Below are 21289 nucleotides of genomic sequence, written 5' to 3' on the forward strand. Positions count from 1 at the left end.
TCCCTTAATAATGCGAACTTAGAAATATTAGGCAATTCAGAATTTTTCACAAGATATCCACCTATATATTTTTCTGTTTCTTGGCATTACATACATATCATATGGACATTTGTATCATTATAATATCACTGTCATAATCATTTTAAGTATGTATCATCTCATCTTCATTTTTGACTTGTTCTATGTCATCATGTGCTTCTCTGCACACAAAGTATGATCTACAAGATAAATAAAATTACAAGTTACAAATCACATGAACTCTTTCAGAGTGCCTTGATCAGGTACAGCTAAATATTCATTAAGGTAATTGATATATTATCAAGAGAAATAGTGGTAGTATAACTGATAGAAGCTTTTTAAACATTATTATTATTTGTATTATATATATTTGACTGCAACTTTTTTCTTCAACTTTTAGAACTAACAGGAAATCTGTAGTGACTTACAACATAATTATGTAAGCTCACTAGTTCTTAGATGTACTATACAGGGGTACATTCTGTGTTTGAGGGAAACTAAAGTACTATAATTTAGTGACCACATAAGAAACAGAAGGAGGGATCGGTTGGTAGGACATGTTCTGAGGCATCAAGGGATCACCAATTTAGTATTGGAGGGCAGCGTGGAGGGTAAAAATGGTAGAGGGAGACAAATAGATGAATACAGTAAGCAGATTCACAGGGATGTAGGCCACAGTATGTACTGAGAGATGAAGAAGCTTGCACAGGATAGGGTAGATGGAGAGCTGCATCAAACCAGTCTCAGGACTGAAGACCTCAACAACAACAAAAGAAACAGCTAATATCACTTTACTCATTCCAAGAACGTTTATATCATTCAGTGAATAAAAATTTAATTCTAAAAATCAGTCTCCTAGCTGATTATTCCATTGTGTGGAATTTCATATTATCAGTAGGCCTGCATAATACATTATTTTAATGTCAAATAACAAGAGTAGTGCTCTGGTAATGGTATGTCATTGTACTGATGTTCTTGTTTTGTAAATAAAACCGGTTTTTCCTGCTGCCACTTAATTTATTTTTCCCAGGCAGGTTTCTTCTTTTCCTTGTTCTAAGGCGCCATCAGTGGGACGATTTGCTGTGATCTGTATTTCCTCTCATCTGGTTTGGAGGTCACACTACCACTTTAGTTAGGATACATAAGCACAATTTTGAATTCCGACCTTTTTCACACTGATTACCATGTTTCTCCTTCTTTTTTGTTGTGTACTATTGTTCGTTTAACGTTATTAAAAGCAGTGCCCGAAGAAATAGTTATAACGAATGCCAAAACAATTATTTCTGTACTTTCTGTGGAGGATGGCCACGCAAACAAACTTGTACTGATGTTCTGTTGTTTCTGTAAGCCACTTCTGCTAAATGGCTGGACAGTTCATTTAGAAATGCTATCTCAGTTTTGTTCATCTGAGAATGTACACCTTACATAGCAACAAGCAGTCTGTAAGCTTTTAATTTCTATCTATCAATATGTATCTCCTATTACTAATATTTTTCAACTTTAACTTCTTCTCTGTGAATAGCAGAGGCAGTTAAGAGCGACTTTTCTCAGTATGTTGTTCTATATTACTTATGCTGCTATAAGAAGAGAGATGCATACCAATGATCAAGAAATCATCAAGAACTATACTCTCTCAAACTGGCAATGGTCTGAGGAGTATATTTTTTATACATAAATGTTATGCACAAATGAGTGAGTTTTGTTGTGAGAATTAACAAAAAACTGTAGATCAGGAAACCCCTTTAATTATTAAGATCTGCAAATGCAGAAAGGAAATTTATTTGCAATACTTCCACATAAAAATTTAAGGAAAGTAAATTATGAACATATACTAAGAAGTTTATAAAGGAAAAAAACTACTGGCAGCTGAGAGGTGCTTTGGAATGGTTTTTTTTATCCCTGGGAAAGCATTAGCACAAGTTGTGAAGAAATGGAGACAATGTACACACAACATGTCTTCATTGTGATCTCCACTGCTAAGTATGATTGATGAAGCTCGTTATCCAAGTCTGCTCTCTGCAATTTTGTTCTTCTCTGTGTAACTGCTAAGACCTACACCAACATGAACACCTCTATTGAAATCAAGCCTTGGTCTCTCTCAACAATTATAATTTGGACTAACTTCCCCTTGTTACCAGACAAGTTATTCCATGTAACTTCTAGACATGTCTTATCGATATATATTACAGTGAAATTCATGCTAGAAGAAACCAAAAATAATTTTATATTTAACTTTAATTATTTACAAGAATTAGAAAATGTAATGTAAGTGACATTCTTTCCAAATTCAAACAAAACAACAAATTGTTAAACTATTATCTGAGAAAATAAAGATCAATGTACAGTTTCAAGTACAGAAATTGTTGCATACAATAAAATGCTCATAAAAATGAACACAGAAGAAACAAATGATGAAAACATACCTTATAAAAATACTGCTGACACATATTTTTATTTATTCTGGTCTGCATAAAAGAAACATACGCATTCAATTCTTAGGAATATATAAAACTAACATTTGAAACAAATAACTACAAAAGTTTAAATACACATTTCTCTGTTATGGGGCAATACTTTTCATCAAATCACTACCAGTATAAGAGGGAAATGTTCTGTTTGAATAATGTTATTACATTGATAACCATTATTGTTGAAATTGTTTTTAACATAATTTTTTGCAATTAATGAAAATAGATTATGGTTTATTTTCCTGGTGATGATGCTGTCATTAGTGATGGAGCATAGGCTGCATTTGGACATAGCTGAGGTAGGGAATGGGTCATGTTCATTTAGAAGAAATATTCGCCTTAAAGGATTCATGTGTAGTTCATTAACATAACATAACATAAATCTGTGTAGCTAAATGAGAATTTTAATCCACTCTTCACAAATGTCAATGCTGTGTCTCAACAACTGCAACACCCTGCTTGGTTACAATGGAGGAGACGTGTTTTTTTTCATGTGGTACATATTTTTTTGATAAAAAATCTGAAAGAGGTAACAGATTCGAAAAACATGATGAGCATAAACTGAACAATAACATATTTTCACATTAATTTACTCGTCTTAGGAAGAAAGAAAAAAGTAATAAGGAACATAGGGGTAAAAATTTGGAAACCAGAATTAGATAAAGTTATAAAGAGAAAAAACAATATGTTTAAATATCTGAATCAAACAATAGAGAAGAATCATCAAATTTACGAAGAAGAGAGTAATGCAGCAAATTGAGAAGTGAAACAAGCTCATCAAATATCTTGTGACGAGTTTATAAGCAAATGACAGGTTACAAGACAATGAAAATGCTCAGCCAAACAGAAAAAAAAGTTACTCAAACAAATAACATCCAACAAGCAAAATGGATAGAACATTCTGAGAACTTGGTGTATGAAGAAATATGCACCACAGAGACTAAAGAGGATAAAACTGAAATAAAATGTGAAGACAATTTACATGTGGATGAATTAAGAGAAGTTGTCAATTCTACAAAGAATAGAAAAGTTACTAGTACGCCGAATTGATAAGATATGGATGCATGCGAGTGTGAAAGAGATTACTACATTTATATGCTGGAGAAATTAAGTTATTCCAGAAGCACTTACATGGACAAAGATGATATGACTGTTCAAAAAGGGAGATCATTACAACTGCGAGAACTTTAGAGGAACCGGGTTACTGGACCTGCATACAAAGTTTATGGAAGAATAGTGAACAAGAAGTTGAAGATTATAGCTAAGAATTCATTGGGCGAAGAACAAATGGGATTTCAGAGGGCAGCTCGACAACAGATTCAGCATTTACAACTGAACAAATAATCGAAGAACACGTGGAGTATGGCAGGGAAACCAGCTTAGCATTTATTGATTTATTAAGGCATACGATTATGTTGGCAGGAAGAAACTGTGGGCAATTATGACGAAAAGAATATATCCACAACAACTATAACGTTTTGAAAATCTGCACAAACACACAGTTGTAATTTCAGATATAAATGGTACAGACTATAGCTGCAAACGAAAGTGTTAGATAAAGGTGCAGCATTTCACCCACACATTTTAATACACATTTTAAGATTTATTTTGTTGGTGAATTTGGGAATTGCGTTTTATGTGCAAACGATGCCACACTGCTAGTTGAGAATGAAGATGATCTAGAAAGGCGAATAAAATTATTAGTAATAATGGTGAAGAAAACCATTTGACTATTTCAGAAAAGAAACAAAATCAATGACGTTCAAAGGAAAACATTCTTTAGAGAGAAAAACAGAACAAAACAACACATTGAATATTAGCTATTTAGGATATGGCGTAACATATGATTATGAGGAAGACATAGAAAAGAAATTAGCAAAGCTTGGGAATATATGTGGAGCAATAAACAGATATCTAGAAAATGAAGCGAGGAAAGCAACAAGGCTGAAATTATCTCAGGGTTATAAGTAAACGTGAAGAAAGTCACATACAAGCAGCAGAGATGTGGTTTCTAAGAAAAGTAAAATGGTGCACAAGAACTGACAGATTTAGAAATTCAGAAATTAAGGAAAAACTGAACATATTCAACATTTCTAATAAAATGCAAAAAAATAAGAGAAACTCGAATGAAGGCCCCGAAAGGATGAGTTGAGAAAGATTACCTCTCCAGATCAGAAGATTTAAGCAATTTTGGAGAAGAAATCAAGGAAGACGGAAGAACGATGGCTACTGTAATAGGCGAACCAATAAAGGGCCTAATGCTTGAAATGAAGGTGATGATGATGAAATTAATCGCGAAAATTAATCCTACCTTAATCATATCAGATGTTGCAAGGAAAATCATCAACAGTAACATGCAAGTTGCCATGCACTAGATACCTGCATGATAATGAAGCTCATATATACATTTGTTTGACCTGTAATATGCGTGCAGAACATTGTTAATCTAAGTACAGCATTCACATCACTTTTTCTGAAAACTTCTGTAAGTAGAAATAGTCTCCTCGATTTTTGTATATTTTCAAAAAAACGTCAATGATGAAGGAAAGATGGTGCTCTGATATCCCCTTTGGATGTTTAAGGAAACGAAGAGCCTCCGTTTTTTTACTTGTATTTCATGAACAAACCTTATTTCTGAATACAATGTGCCGATTTCCGATTGAAGGCATCCAAACCAAATTCTCACTCATTACTCAGCCATTATTTATGGAATGAAAAGTAATATTTCAGAAGAAATGAACATGTTCAGAATACGGAATACGAAATGGATACCTTCATGTGTAGTTGACGAACATGCTATTTGTTGATTTCGCTGATATGAACACCATCTAGGACCCATTAAATGCACTCATCCGATATAAATACATTTCCCGCTTGCGAACCTTTGTGTTCGTTCAATTAAGTTGACACTTACTGTAGAACTGTTTATAATTAGTTTGTATTAAATATATTAAGTGGTCTATGAACTAATTCTGTGCATGCCACCACGTCATATTTTACTAATTACTGATAAACCAGACATAATGTCACTTATAAACAGACAGCGATATCTCAGACAATCCGTGGTACTGAATAAAGACAAAGTGTAACGTGACTCTGGGCGGTACAGCGGATTACATTCAGCAGCTGAGGCTTCAGGTGCTTTGGTGGAAACATAGGAACTCTAAGGAAATATTTTCTACATTTATATGGGTGAAACGAGGTTTTTTGTGGCAGACATCATGCGAGGTGGCCATGGCCTTTATGACCGAAGCATAGACTCCGTGTCAAGGATGAGGTGAAGCACGGCGCCTGCACCTTGCCATGCAGGTCTGGCAGGCTCTTGTTTTCTGAGCGATATCTCTGACCGACGATGCGATTCACGTCAGTGAGCAGCGACACCAGGTCCTTGGATCTGCCGTGGGCTTCAAGTTGAGAACACAGTGTCTCAACGTACCACGAGCCCTTTGTTGGATTGCGGAAGGAGTATAGACCTGCAACATCATAGAAAGCTCCCAGGAATGGCAGAAGCACAGTTCGTCCAAGTCAGGCTCTGTCCATGGAAGAAATAGTTACTCCAAAAAATATAAGAAAGGTGGTTCCAAGACAAGTTGTGAAAAATGCACAGTCATGCAGGGTAAATAGCAAAGCTCTGAAAGAATAGTCTGAATAATTCCAAACATGGAGTACATGTAAAACTATGAATTAATAGTAGTTTACTACTACAGCGCAGAGTTCCTTGCAAATGAGTGTTGCATTCGTGCTCACATCCTTTGTCCATCCCGAGAGTAAATTCATATTTCGAAGATTTCGTAGATATAACTGCTTGAATTTAGACATTTACACTAAGGTGACAAAAGCCATGGGACAGCGATATGCACAGGCACAGATGGCGGTAGCATCGCGTACACAAGGTATTGTATTGTATTGTATATTAACTGGGGACCTAGAAACGACAGAGAGGCTCCGTCCCCGTCGCAGCCGCAGTGGTCCACAACCCCACGACGGCTACCACAGTCCACTTCACCCCTCCGTCGCCCCACAACGAACCCAGGGGTATTGTGCGGTTCGGCCCCCGGTGGACCCCCCAGGGAACGTCTCACACCAGACGAGTGTAACCCCTATGTTTGCGTGGTAGAGTAATGGTGGTGTACGCGTACGTGGAGGACTTGTTTGCGTAGCAATCGCCGACATAGTGTAACCGAGGCGGAATAAGGTGAACCAGCCTGCATTGGCCGGTTCACCGGACCTCAACACAAATCCGCCAGGCGGATTCGTGCCGGTGACCAGGCGCTCTTTCCTGCGCGGAAAGCCGTGCGTTAGACTGCACGGCCAACCGGGCAGGTCACACAAGGTATTCACTGATCAGTCCGAGCATTATGACCACCGATCTACGATCGATATAAACCGGTCCGGGTGATATCAGCATCACCTGACGAGGAATGAGTGCTACTCAGACACAAGCTCGATGGGTGTAGTATCAGTGAACGTGCTGTCTATGTGTAGAATGGGGAAGGCGCGCGATCTATCTGAGCCTCACCGAGCCTCGGCAAGAGGATTTCGAAAACTACACGACTTGTCGGGTGTTCGAGAAGTGTCTTTAACACGTGGCGAAACCAAGGTGAAACTACGACCAGACGTCCTGGGGTTGGGCAGCCACTCCTCATTACAGATGTCGGACGTCTTTGGCTGTGCACACTGGTAAAACAGGACAGGCGGCGAACTGTGGGGGAACTAAGACCAGACTTTAATGCTGGGCAGAGTACAATCGTACTGAAGACGCAATGCACCGACGCTCCTAACGATGGGCCTCCACAGCCGACGACCTATGCGTGTCCCTGTATTATCACAACGATATCAGGAACTACTATTGGAATGGGCACTTGAGCATCGGCACTGGAGGTTGGCGTAGTGGCAGAGGGTCGCACGTTATGATGAATCGCGACACCTTCTTCATAGTGCCGATGAGAGGACGCGAATCCAGCGCCTTCCACGGGAACAGCTCCTTGACATCTGTACTGCGGGACAGAAAGAAGCTGGCGGGGGCTCCCTTATGCTCTAGGGAACATTCACGTGGGCATCCTTGGTCCAGAGGAGCTCGTGCAAGGCACTTTGCCGGCCAAGGTGTATCGGCACTGATTGCAAACCTCGTACACCCCTTCACGACGAACATCTTCCCCAATGGCAGTGGCATTTTTCAACAAGATAATGCGCCATGTCACAAGGCCAGGAGTGTGATGGGATGGTTCGAGGAACACAGTGGCAAGTTCCAGTTATTGTGCTGCCCCTCACCCCCCTCCCACTCGCAAGATCTAAGTCTGATCGAATACACTTGGAGTTTGATTGAACATGGCGTCAGAGCTCATTGCCCCCTTTCCAGAAATTTACGAGATTAAGGTGACTTGTGATCAGTTGTCATGCCAGCTCCCTCCAGTGACCTACCAAGACCTCATTCCTCCCGTGCCATGACGTGTCGCCGCCGGCCGTGGTGGCCGAGCGGTTCTAGGCGCTACAGTCTGGAACCGCGCGACTGCTACGGTCGCAGGTTCGAATCCTGCCTCGGGCATGGATGTGTGTGATGTCCTTAGGTTAGTTAGGTTTAAGTAGTTCTAAGTTCTAGGGGACTGATGACCTGAGATGTTAAGTCCCATAGTGCTCAGAGCCATTTGAACCATTTTGACGTGTCGCCACTGTTACCTGTGCCAAAGGTGGGCATATGGGCTATTAGGTAGGTGGTCACAATGTTCTGGCTGGTCAGTGTGAAATGGCAGTGGACTGGCGGAGCTGTCATTTGTACTCAGATGAGTCATATAGGAAGGTTCAAATGGCTCCAAGCACTGTGGGACTTAACATCTGAGGTCATCAGTCTCCTAGACTTAGAACTACTTAAAACTAACTAACCTAAGGACATCACACACATCCATCCCCAAGGCAGGATTCGAACCTGCGACCGTAGCAGCTGCGCAGTTCCGGACTGAAGCACCTAGAACCGCTCGGCCACAGCGGCCGGCTATAGAAAGGTATCCGACGTGATTATGGCCGCACGATGGAAATTTACAGACTTTGAACGCGGAATGGTAGGTGGAGCTAGACGCATGAGACATTCCGTTTCGGAAAGCGTTAAGGAAATCAATATTGCGTGATCCACAGCGTCAAGAGTGTGCGGAGAGTACCACATTTGAGGCACTGTCTCTCACCATGGACAACGCAGTGTTCGATGGCCTTCGCTTAATGACCGTGAGCAGCGGCGTTTGCGTGCAGTTATCAGTGCTAACAGACAAGGAACCTGCGTGAAATAACCGCAGAAATCTCTATAGGTACTACGATGAACGTATCCGTTAGGACAGTGCCGCGAAATGTGACGTTAATGAGCTATGGAAGCAGACGACCGACGCGACTGCCTTTGCTAACAGTACGACAGCGCCTCCGGCGCATCTCCTGGACTCGTGACCGTATCGGTTGAACCCTAGAGAACTGGAAACCGTGGTCTGGTCAGGTAAGTCAAGATTTCAGGTGGTAACAGTTGATGCTTGCGTTCGAGTGTGGTGTGGACACCACAAAGCCGTGGATCCATGTTGTCAACGAGGCACTGTGCAAACTGGTGATGCTCCGATATTGTGTGGACTGTGTTTACATGGAATGGACTTGGTGATCTGGTCAAACTGAACCGACCATTGACTGCAAATGGTTATGCTCGGCTACTTGGAGACCATTTGCAGCTACTCATGGACTTCATGTTTCCAAATATCGGTGGAATTTTAATTGGTGACAATGCACCAGGTCTCCAGGCCACAGCTGTTCGTGATTGGTTTGAAGCACATTCTGGACAACCTGAGAGAATGATTTGGCCACCCAGATTCCCGATTTGAATCCCATCGAACATTTATGGGATATAATCGAGTGATCAGTTCACGCAGAAAGACCTGCAGCGGCAACACTTTCGCACTTATGGACGGTTATGTAGGGAGTATGGCTGAGTGTTTCTGCAGGAGGCCTCCAACGACATGTCAAATCGCTGCACTACGCCATGCAAAAGGAGGTCCAACATGATGTTAGGGGATACCCCTTGACTTTTGTCATCTCATTTTGTAATGCATACCATATATGGGGGAAAGAAATACAGTAGAAGAAGAATGGGTAGCTTTGAGCAATGAAATAGTGAAGGCAGCAGAGGATCGAGTAGGTAAAAAGACGACGGCTAGTAGAAATCCTTGGGTAACAGAAGAGATACTGAATTTAATTGATGAAAGGAGAAAATACAAAAATGCACTAAGTGAAGCAGGCAAAAAGGAATACAAACGTCTCAAAAATGAGATCGACAGGAAGTGCAAAATGGATAAGCAGGGATGGCTAGAGGACAAATGTAAGGGTGTAGAGGCTTATCTCACGAGTGGTAAGATAGATACTGCCTACAGGAAAATTAATGAGACCTTTGGAGAAAAGAAAACCACTTGCATCAATATCAAGAGCTCAGATGGAAACCCAGTTCTAAGCAAAGAAGGGAAAGCAGAAAGGTGGAAGAAGTATATAGAGGGTCTATACAGGGACGATGTTCTTGAGGACAATATTATGGAAATGGAAGAGGATGTAGATGAAGATGAAATGGGAGATACGATACTGCGTGAAGAGTTTGACAGAGCACTGAAACACCTGAGTCGAAACAAGGCCCTGGGAGTAGACAACATTCCACTAGAACTACTGACAGCCTTGGGAGAGCCAGTCCTGACAAAACGCTACCATCTGGTGAGCAAGATGTATGAGACAGGCGAAATACCCTCAGGCTTCAAGAAGAATATACTAATTCCAATCCCAAAGAAAGCAGGTGTTGACAGATGTGAAAATTACCGAACTATCAGTTTAATAAGTCACAGCTGCAAAATACTAATTCGAATTCTTTACAGACGATTGGAAAAACTGGTAGAAGCCGACCTCGGTGAAGATCAGCTTGGATTCCGTAGAAATGTTGGAACACGTGAGGCAATACTGACCCTACGACTTACCTTCGAAGAAAGATTAAGGAAAGGCAAACCTACGCTTCTAGCATTTGTAAACATAGAGAAAGCTTTTGACAATGTTGACTGGAATACTCTCTTTCAAATTTTGAAGGTGGCAGGGGTAAAATACAGGGAGCGAAATGCTATTTACAATTTGTACAGAAACCACATGGCAGTTATAAGAGTCGAGGGACATGAAAGGGAAGCAGTGGTTGGGAACGGAGTGAGGCAGGGTTGTAGCCTCTCCCCGATGTTATTCAATCTGTATATTGAGCAAGCAGTAAAGGAAACAATAGACAAATTCGGAGAAGGTATTAAAATCCATTGAGAAGAAATAAAAACTTTGAGGTTCGCCGATGACATTGTAATTCTGTCAGAGACAGCAAAGGACTTGGAAGAGCAATTGAACTGAATGGACTGTGTCTTGAAATGAGGGTATAAGATGAACATCAACAAAAGCAAAACGAGGATAATGGAATGTAGCCGAATTAAGTCGGGTGATGCTGAAGGAATTAGATTAGGAAATGAGACACTTAAAGTAGTAAAGGACTTTTGCTATTTGGGGAGCAAAATAACTAATGATGGTCGAAGTAGAGAGGATATAAAATGTAGACTGGCAATGGCAAGGAAAGCGTTTCTGAAGAAGAGAAATTTGTTAACATCGAGTATAGATTTAACTGTCAGGAAGTCGTTTCTGAAAGTATTTGTATGGAGTGTAGCCATGTATGGAAGTGAAACATGGACGATAAATAGTTTAGACAAGAAGAGAATAGAAGCTTTCGAAATGTGGTGCTACAGAAGAATGCTGAAGATTAGATGGGTAGATCGCATAACTAATGAGGAGGTATTGAATGGAATTGGGGAGAAGAGGTGTTTGTGGCACAACTTGACTAGAAGAAGGGATCGGTTGGTAGGACATGTTCTAAGGCATCAAGGGATCACCAATTTTGTACTGGAGGGCAGCGTGGAGGGTAAAAATCGTAGAGGGAGACCAAGAGATGAATACGCTAAGCAGATTCAGAAGGACGTATGCTGCAGTAGGTACTGGGAAATGAAGAAGCTTGCACAGGATAGAGTAGCATGGCTAGCAGGCATCAAACCAGTCTCTGGACTGAAGACCACAACAACAAAAACCATATATTGGATATATTAACTTTTTTTCATAGGAATTCTGCTAATAGTGGAGAACGTGAGAAACTTGGCGAATGTTGTTAGTCTGTAAACTATATTGCAAGCTCAGTCATCCTAGCTAGTCACAGTAGCTGTCGGCAGAAGTTAATATTTCTTGTGCCAATAAATTTAAATAAAAAGGGTCCTTTTGTTACCAAGCGATGCTGTCCCCTATACAATGAAGGCAGGGAAAGCAATTACAATATTTTATCCTAACCCAAGCACTTCACATGTTTAGCCTATGCGCTGCATCATGCAACTGAACGAGTACACCTAAAATATGACAATGTGAATACGCTGATATCCTCCACAAACAAGGTAAATAGTCATACAAAATACAAGGGTTTGATGATTCTGACAGCATTAATTAAATCATATCCCGACTATTTTTATATTGGACATATTCTTGAAAGCAACTTTCCGTGCAGCCGCATTTAGAGACATCCTGCCAGACTTAGCTTTGTGGTCATAGCTTATTTTAACCAGGTGGGGTGTCTGGATAAACGCTGCCATCTTTTCCTTTGCTAATTTTCATGAAGCCAAGTCGGTAACAGACCATAAATGCCCGCAAATTTATTGAAATTAACACCTGTTTACTTCACTCGATTCAAAAGCCTCATAATTGCGTTTTCTTTTTTTCATTTTTAGATTGTGGAAATGAAATTCAAAGTAACAGATTTGAAGCAAAACCTGATGTACATTAAATCAACTAGGAAGCCACATGTAACTGGTGGAAGCTCCGACAGTTATTGGAAAGGGTGAAAAACATTTTCAATCATCCTATAGAGCAATTGGTTCTGTACCTTTTAAGATAAATAAAATCATCAGTTAAAATCCTTATTTTAAGTTTACGAAGTTATTAGAATTTATTTTGTGGTAAAAATGTAAAATACTTTCAACGTGGTCTGACTTTGTGCGAAATTTCTTCGCTTTCACGCTTGTGACATAGAAAGATAATTTTTTATGTACAAAAAGTTCTGTCTGATAAGTTTAAGTAAGGAAAATTTGAAAAAATTGTTTGTTTTGTACTATTTTAGAAGGAAACAGAAATATATACGGAACTGAATATTACTACAGCACATTTTCTTAGTCTTTTTTTTTTTTTTTTGTTTTGTTTTGCTGCCTCATTGTGCATGTTGCAATGATATGATACTTCATGAATGCATGCGTGTTTTGCGGTTTGATAGTGCATGAAAATCCACGCTATAATTATTTCGTTTGCAGAAAGGTGGTAGCGCTATATGTATTGGTTCAGAAATGCCTTCCCTTTTGCGACTGGAGAGTCGCAATGCCTCACACACCCAATGCCCGCTAAACGGGTAGAAACTTGGAAACAAATGCAATGATGCTGTGGCGATGTCAAGGAGCTCAATGTAAGCATCTGAATGAGTGCTAATAGGATAGAAATGATTTTATCGGAAGTAATTTGTCATGGCATAACATGTAGGACAGTATATTGAATGGTACTGTGAAATCAATTTGTTGATAGGTGCCATACACTTTGATGAGTGTATGGAGCACAAGAGATTGTCACAACACATGAAGAGCATGACAGTGGTCGCAAGGCTTAAAGACTGAATTTCGCAGTGACGATTCTATTTTTGAGAACTACAGAGCACCTGGACCAGCCTGCGTGGAGTGTTTGACACCATCTGTTATGGTTTGGGTTGGTTACACTTAAGTCATTGAACCGACTTTCATTGTCCAGAAACCACAACAGCTCTTAATGTAAGAGTACGTCCTCGACATTGAAGATTTGTTTAGTGGTAATATACAGTATTTGTGCACGTGACTCGACTCAGCGCGCAATGGCGAGAGTGTGCTGTCATGGTGAGCACAATTGGCCAGTCTGCATTTTTGAGCTATGTAGTGAACAGACGACAAAGGTGACAAAAAAGAAACTGTATCTGTCGGCCGCAAAAAGCTCTGATGTTGACGCCATAGCCTATTAGAAGACAAATTGCAAAACATTGAAGGTAAAATGCATTACGAGAAAAAAATTTCATGTAAAGTAAAAAAATAAAGATAATGTGAGACAATGAAGTAGGAGACTGGTTGAAGCAGAAAAGAGGAGGTGACAGCGTTAAGAATAACTGATAAAAGGGTGACAGGTGTGTGCAGAGCTGCAAAGCTTTTAGCAAACATTTCATAACTGTTACTGAAAAGGTTGTCAGACTCAATAGAAGCTGCCCTGGAGTATCTCAGACCAGCCATTACAATTTACTTCAGCTACATTTTTAGTACGACTATCACTAAAAGAGTAGAAGCACTGTTCGGCATAAAATCCAAAAAATCTAATAGTTACACTAAAAAGGCAAAAAATTTAATTAAAGAATTTTCTACGGAGTTTAGTAAAATATTACTTTGCATAGCCAGTTATTTATCAATGGAAAATACCCCGATTTGTTGAAATATGTTAAAGTGAAGACATTTATGAGACAGGAGATAAGGAAATACCATAAAATTTCCGTCTAATTTCACTTTTATCATCACACAGGAAAATTTTATGAAAGGAAATATACTGATAACTTCTTAATCATGTGAATACAATTAATATATTGCTAAACTCACAGTTCATATTTTGATAGGGTTCTGAAATAGAGAAGGTTATTGACACATATAGTGAGAATTTACTTGTTCCTTGAACAATAAACTAACGGCTACTGCTACATTTTATGATCCGCCAAAGGCACTTCACTGTGTAAATCGTAACATCATTTAAGTAAAATGTTGTGGTGTAACAGGGAATTTTGCAAAATGGTTCAAATCAAATCTCTCTGACAGGAAATAAATGGCTTCAATAGGAAAGAATTTTGTGATAAGCTACTGGGTTTCATCCAACTGGGAACTGAAAACATGTGGCATTCCACAAGTTTCCATCTTAGGGCCGTTAATCTTCATGTGTATATCAATGACCTTTCATCAATAACATTAATGGATTACATATTTGTTGTACTTGCAGATGATACAAACATTGCAATAAACAGCAAAGCAAGTATAATTTTAAAAAGGTCACTTAATGAAATTTTTATGGGCACCAACAAATGTTTCCTAGCCAATTCTTTGTCACTAATCCTTAAAAAAAATAAATAAACAAATAAAAACGCACACTACGTGCAGTTCAGAATCGGTAAGAGATTTCTGTAGAACAGGCTGACAGTGTTAAATTCTTGGGATTACATCTTGATAATCAACTCGCCTGGTTCACAGAACTGTTGAAGCATCTAAATAAGTCTTTACTCGCAATGCGTATACAGGGTGAGTCACCTAACGTTACTGCTGGATATATTTCGTAAACCACATCAAATACTGACGAACCGATTCCACAGACCGAACGTGAGGAGAGGGGCTAGTGTAATTGGTTAATACAAACCATAAAAAAATGCACGGAAGTATGTTTTTAACACAAACCTACGTTTCTTTAAATGGAACCCCGTTAGTTTTGTTAGCACATCTGAACATATAAACAAATACGTAATCAGTGCCGTTTGTTGCATTGTAAAATGTTAATTACATCCGGAGATATTGTAACCTAAAGTTGACTCTTGAAACCTCCGACGTTCAGTTGCGTGTTGTAACAAACACGGGCCACGGTCGGCGAGCAGAATCTGCAGGGACATGTTTACGATGACGACCGTGTTTACGAGTGTGGCTGTAGTGCACTGTTGTGGTTTGGTCTAGCTGTCGCAGTGTCCGCATGTAGCGCTTGCTGCTATTATTATTCTGCATTCGTCTCCGCACGCAGACCAACTGTAGTACACCGTGTTACCAGACGTCTGTGATAGTGTAGTGTTGTAGGAACTGTGACCATGGTGTACTCGAACTCTAAAAAGGCGGAGATGATACTCATCTATGGCGAGTGTCGACGAAATGCAGCTGAAACCTGCAGTGTGTATGCAGAATGGTACCCGGACAGAGAGCATCCAACGTGCCGCACATTGCAAAACATCTACCGCCAACTGTATGCAACAGGTATGGTCGTAGCACGCAAACGGGTCCGTAACAGGCCCGTCACAGGAGAAGTGGGTGCAGTTGGTGTGTTAGCTGCTGTTGCCATGAACCCACACATGAGTACACGGGACATTGCGAGAGCCGGTGGACTGAGTCAAAGTAGTGTCATGCGCATACTGCATCGTCACCGCTACCACCCGTTTCATGTGTCGCTACATCAACAATTACATGGTGATGACTTTAATCATCGAGTGCAATTCTGTCAATGGGCATTAACAGAGAATGCGTTGCAGTTCTACCTGTTTACCGATGAAGCGGGTTTCACAAACCACGGGGCAGTGAATCTACGGAACATGCATTACTGGTCCGTGGACAATCCTCGCTGGCTCAGATAGGTAGAGCGACAGCGACCGTGGACTGTAAATGTATGGTGCGAAATCATTGGCGACCACCTCATTGGTCCTCACTTCATTGCAGGGGCCCAAACAGCTGCAACATACATCGCGTTTCTACAGAATGATCTGCCAACGTTGCTCGAAAATGTCCCACTGGAAACGCGTCGACGTATGTGGTATCAGCATGATGGTGCACCTGCACATTCCGCAATTAACACTAGGCTGACCCTTGACAGGATGTTCGACGGGTGTTTCATAGGACGTGGAGGACGCATAAATTGGCCAGCCCGTTCTCCTGATCTTACACCTCTGGACTTCTTTCTGTGGGGCACGTTAAAGGAGAATGTGTACCGTGATGTGCCTACAACCCCAGAGGATATGAAACAAAGTATTGTGGCAGCCTGCGGCGACATTACACCAGATGTACTGCGGCGTGTACGACATTCATTACGATAGAGATTGCAATTGTGTGCAGCAAATGATGGCCACCACATTGAACATCTATTGGCCTGACATGTCGGGACACACTCTATTCCACTCCGTAATTGAAAACGGAAACCACGTGTGTACGAGTACCTCACCCCTCATGGTAATTTATATGTGCGTCAGTGAAAAAGACCAATAAAAAGGAAGAGCAGATGGACGTAATGTGCTGTTCCAGTCTCTTCTGTACCTAAGGTCCATCGCCGTTCCCTTTGGATCCCTACGTAATTCGGTGCTCTCCGATACACACGATCGAACAGCGGAGGAGTGGTACTCAACCGTCAACTTTAGGTTACAATATCTCCGGATGTAATTAACATTTTACAATGCAACAGACGGCACTGATTACGTATTTGTTTATATGTTCAGATGTGCTAACAAAACTAACGGGGTTCCATTTAAAAAAACGTAGGTTTGTGTTAAAAAACATACTTCCGTGCATTTTTTATGGTTTGTATTAACCAATTACACTAGCCCCTCTCTTCACGTTCGGTCTGCGGAATCGATTCGTCAGTATTTGATCTGATTTACGAAATATATCCAGCGGTAAAGTTAGGTGACTCACCCTGTATTGTCAGACATAAGAGGTGTGAAAGTAAAAAAAGTGCCATAATTAACTTACTTTCACACCAAAATGTGATGTGGCATCATTTTTTGGAGCAATTCGTCTAGCCAAGCTAAAGTTTTCCAAGTGCAAAAGCGTGTAACAGGAATTATTTTCGGTGTGAACTAAAGAACGTCCGCCAGAAGCCTTGTCGAGGAGCTGAGGGTACTAACAACTGCATCACAAATATATTTACTGCTAACGAAATTTGTCATAAATAATATATCTCTTTTTCAAACCAACAGTTCAGTTCATGGAAAAAAACTGTAAATAAAAATAGTCTGCACAAAGATTTAATGTCACTTGCAGCGTCTGTAAAAAGTGTCTATTTTCAGGAACACACGTTGTCAATAACTTGCCAGCAGTCAGGCAAAGTTTAATTTTTAATAAATTTAGGTTTAAGACCATCCTAAAGGATTTATAGTTGGCTATGTCCTACTCCACTAACGAATTTATTAGTATTACCGACTGATGCACAACTGTTATTAATAAAATCAAATTCATTGTGTCAAATATGACTGCCTGATATCGTCACTGCAGGAATGAGATGAATGTAAATAAATGTTTTAAGCTGATTTTCTGTTCGATAATACGTGGCTACAGTAACCTAAGCCTTATATCGTTAGAGTGTTGTACGATACAGATTTCGTCAGAAGTTTGTAATTATCTGAGAAACAAAAATATATGTATTTAAGATTTTTTCACTTTCTGATATGGTGTTTATCCTTGAGGATCTCCTCATTAAGAATCTATGGAACAAAAAGTACATATAATATAATCTAATTTCTTGTGTGACATGAGATGCAACAAGCGATCTCGACTTCTTCATGTTGAGGAAGGACAGTAGGACAACAAGTGCCACTTTCGGGATGTATTATTGAAAACTGCTGCAAAAGGGACTTGATTTAATAGGATCTCGTCGGGATGGGTGCTGCAAGATTTGTAGATTGGTTTCAGGTACTTTACATTTCTTTTTTCAAAGAATGTGAAGGCGAGAGAGCTCCCATAGGAGATAACTTATCATGAAACTTGAATATTGACGTTATCAGATATCGCAAAAAAACACAGAATCTGTTTTTCTGCCACCTAATTCAACGCACTTGCCCCAGCCATTAAACGGAACGTTGGAGAAGTGGTCTGGGAGAATGGAAGTTGGGAGCAGGTTTTGTGAAAACATCAACAGACACGCAATGCATCCCTATCACTTTGTTAAGTTAGTGACAAACTCCATGGAAGATGTAGATCCGATGGAAACGTCCGATCCGATTTCGCAATACAGCGCTCTAGTCGTTTGATGCAAATCAGGCTTTAAGTGTTCTTGTGAAGGTAACACCCACAGCCAGCCCGGATCTAGGAGGGGGGGGGGGGGGCAAATTAAATATGAAATATGTGTGAAATCTTATGGGACTTAACTGCTAAGGTCATCAGTCGCTAAGCTTACACACTATTTAACGTAAATTATCCTAAGGACAAACACACACACCCATGCCCGAGGGAGGAAGCGAACCTCCGCCGGGACAAGCCGCACGGGGGAGGGGGGGGGGCAAACCGGGGTATCTGCCCCAGGCGTCAATTGCAGGAGATACCAAATTCCAAATTCATATTCTTGAAAAAGAAAAAAAAAACTTATTTCACAAAGCGCCTATCATCCAGGAGATGTTGGTCTGTCGATTATTCGTATGATTTTGAAATGCATCACTGTTGGCTTTTGAACATTTTTGAACACTTTCTAAGTTGATCTCTGAACGAATAATAAGTCGACTTTAGAATCTGTACATAATGTGCGTGATATCTCTGCCAGGGAAATCCCCGTCTCATCTAGAAACAAAAAATTTTCTCGTAGAGAAAAGGGGTTAGGGCTATACGAGCTGAGCCGAATAAACCCGAACGGATGAATGCCAATCGCTGTTTGTTTATGTGGTTGATTGGGTGTGTGAATGATCAGCGTTGTTATAATTATTAGCGAAATCCATATACTCCGACTACCAGAGTGGAAATAAATGACTTACAGGAATAACAGGTAACAAAGATTACATATTAATCTTCTCGGTGTATCCAAGAAAATGAAATTTTGACAGAAAATTTTTGCCATATGCCTACAGAACTAAGGGCCAGTTCTACAGCCACCAGTTAGAAGCCTCTAAGTTTCATTCTCGGAATTGCGCGCAAAACGCGTTGTAGGAACACGTAATAATGCCTAACCGTAGAATAAACGAGGCAAACGAAACTGGTGATTCCGGCCGGGTTAGTGAAGTTAACCGGAGAACAGAATTTCACAATGGTAGGAATAGTTACAGAATTTGTGATGACAAGATTTGTTAGAACGAGGAAGGAGAAGAAACGGTGACATCATACAGATTATATGGAAGAATATGACGATTCCAAATTTATATAAAAATTTCGTACTACCACTTTTCAGTCTCTTGCTTGAGAATCTGGAGCGTATGAATGTATTTCCAAACATGAAAGTGTTAGCTTATAGTAGGCATAATAGGCATTTGATATTGGTACTTCGTGAATTACATTCTGCCGTGTTATTTATGTAAATTAGTTAGATAAAAATGACCATTTGTGCCAAAATAGTCTCCCCTATTTGGAGTGTGTTACAATTGCTGCAATATTAAAAAGGCGCGTTCCGTTTTACCTATAGAGAGTGGCAAAATAGACGTAATCAAATCTAGAAACCACACATTTGGGTACGTTTCATATTAACAGCTTTTTCAGTATAAGACAACGACATTTTGATTTTTCATGTAGCAAAACGATTAACGAACTCTGATGGCGTAATAGATTTGTCCCGCAGAAAGTAAAGCACGCCGTGTAAAGCTGTAGCAAGATTATAGAGAAAAAAATGCTGGAACCTAATGACTGAAGAAATGAGTACTGTCTTGCTAAAAATGAAAATATCGCGTGACTAGGGCCTCCCGTCAGGTAGACCGTTCGTCAGGTGCAAGTCTTTCGGTTTGACGCCACTTCGCCGACTTGCGCTTCGATGGGGATGAAATAATGATGATTAGTACAACGCAACACCTAGTCCCTGAGCGGTGAAAATCTCCGACCCAGCCGGGAATCGAACCCGGGCCCTTAGAATTAACATTCTGACGCGCTGACCACTTTTTTTATTTTAATCTCATTTTGTTCGTTTTCGTTCATTGCATCTGCTCGTGACGGACGTCGTAAGACACCCGTTTCAGTTCGTCGTTGATCCATTAACTCAGTTTCTTTTTTTTTTATTATTATTATTACAGAGGACAGCTAACCCTCTGACCGAACATGCTGAGTTACCGTGCCGGCGCACATATCCATCCCAGCCAGGAATCGAACCTGGGCCTGCTGCATGGGAGGCAAGCACGAGCACGTTACCATGCAGCCAAGCAGGCGGACACTACTCAGCTAGCAGGGGCAGACACTGTCTTGCTTGTCTCTTGCCTTTACTGGTTTTAAGTTTCCTATATTTAATTTTATGTCACACAAAAGAGAAAATTATTAGGTAATAGGCAATAAAGCGTGCAAATTTACTGAATAGTTCTTATTGTCCCAATTACAAATAATCCCACTCAGTATTAACTGGTTTTTTTGTAAGGGGGGCGAGGGTAGGATGTCAAACCAGGCGACAGGAGAAATACCACAGGACATTTCAGTTTCCACTATCCTGACTATAGGTTTGATGGCTACCATTACAAAATACACTCGTTTGAATTCCTCAGAGCGAAATACAATGACATGCGATAGAAGAATGCTGTGTAAAGAGGTGTGGCACTGTACTGTGGCGCATTTAAGACCTTCCTGGAAATATATATTTTACATATCATACACTTCAGAAAGATGTGCTAGAAAATGCATATATTTTTGAAAAATCTATTTTTTAAAATTTTTGACGTCCTATCTCAAATGCTCGGCGGGGTGCGACACTATAAAGCACTTTCCCAGGTTCGGTTGCCCACAATAACGAACAAAATAAAACAGTAATTTAACACAGTTTAACTAAATTTCCCTATGATACGCGTTCTGGAAACGGGCGCTCACAATCAGTTAGCCTCATACAAAGAAAAAAAGAGTGGATTTCCACCGTCTGATGAAGATTCTGACACTAGAACAACATCAGGAGATTCAATGTACGCATTGGATGGTTAAGATTACCTGGATCTTAATAATACTCGCTACTCTAAGGTCTCAAGAGCCCTAAGCTTTGTTCTTACGCAACAGTATATCATATTTCACCTGATT

The 21289-nt window shown here is 40.3% G+C and overlaps 1 protein-coding gene across 2 annotated transcripts in view; it reads right to left on the reverse strand.

Annotated features, from left to right (window-relative positions):
* Positions 1-3777: 3777 nt before the first annotated feature.
* Positions 3778-21289, reverse strand: part of LOC126243798 (caspase-1-like) — a 108611-nt gene continuing 91099 nt past the window's right edge. For both annotated transcript variants that reach the window (XM_049948189.1, XM_049948188.1), the window contains one exon: positions 3778-5959. In XM_049948189.1, coding sequence (XP_049804146.1) covers positions 5706-5959 — 254 coding nt within the window. In that variant the 3' untranslated portion in view covers positions 3778-5705. The remainder of the gene's footprint in view (positions 5960-21289) is intronic.

Source organism: Schistocerca nitens, chromosome 1 (assembly GCF_023898315.1).
Source record: "Schistocerca nitens isolate TAMUIC-IGC-003100 chromosome 1, iqSchNite1.1, whole genome shotgun sequence".
NCBI lineage: Eukaryota > Metazoa > Arthropoda > Insecta > Orthoptera > Acrididae > Schistocerca > Schistocerca nitens.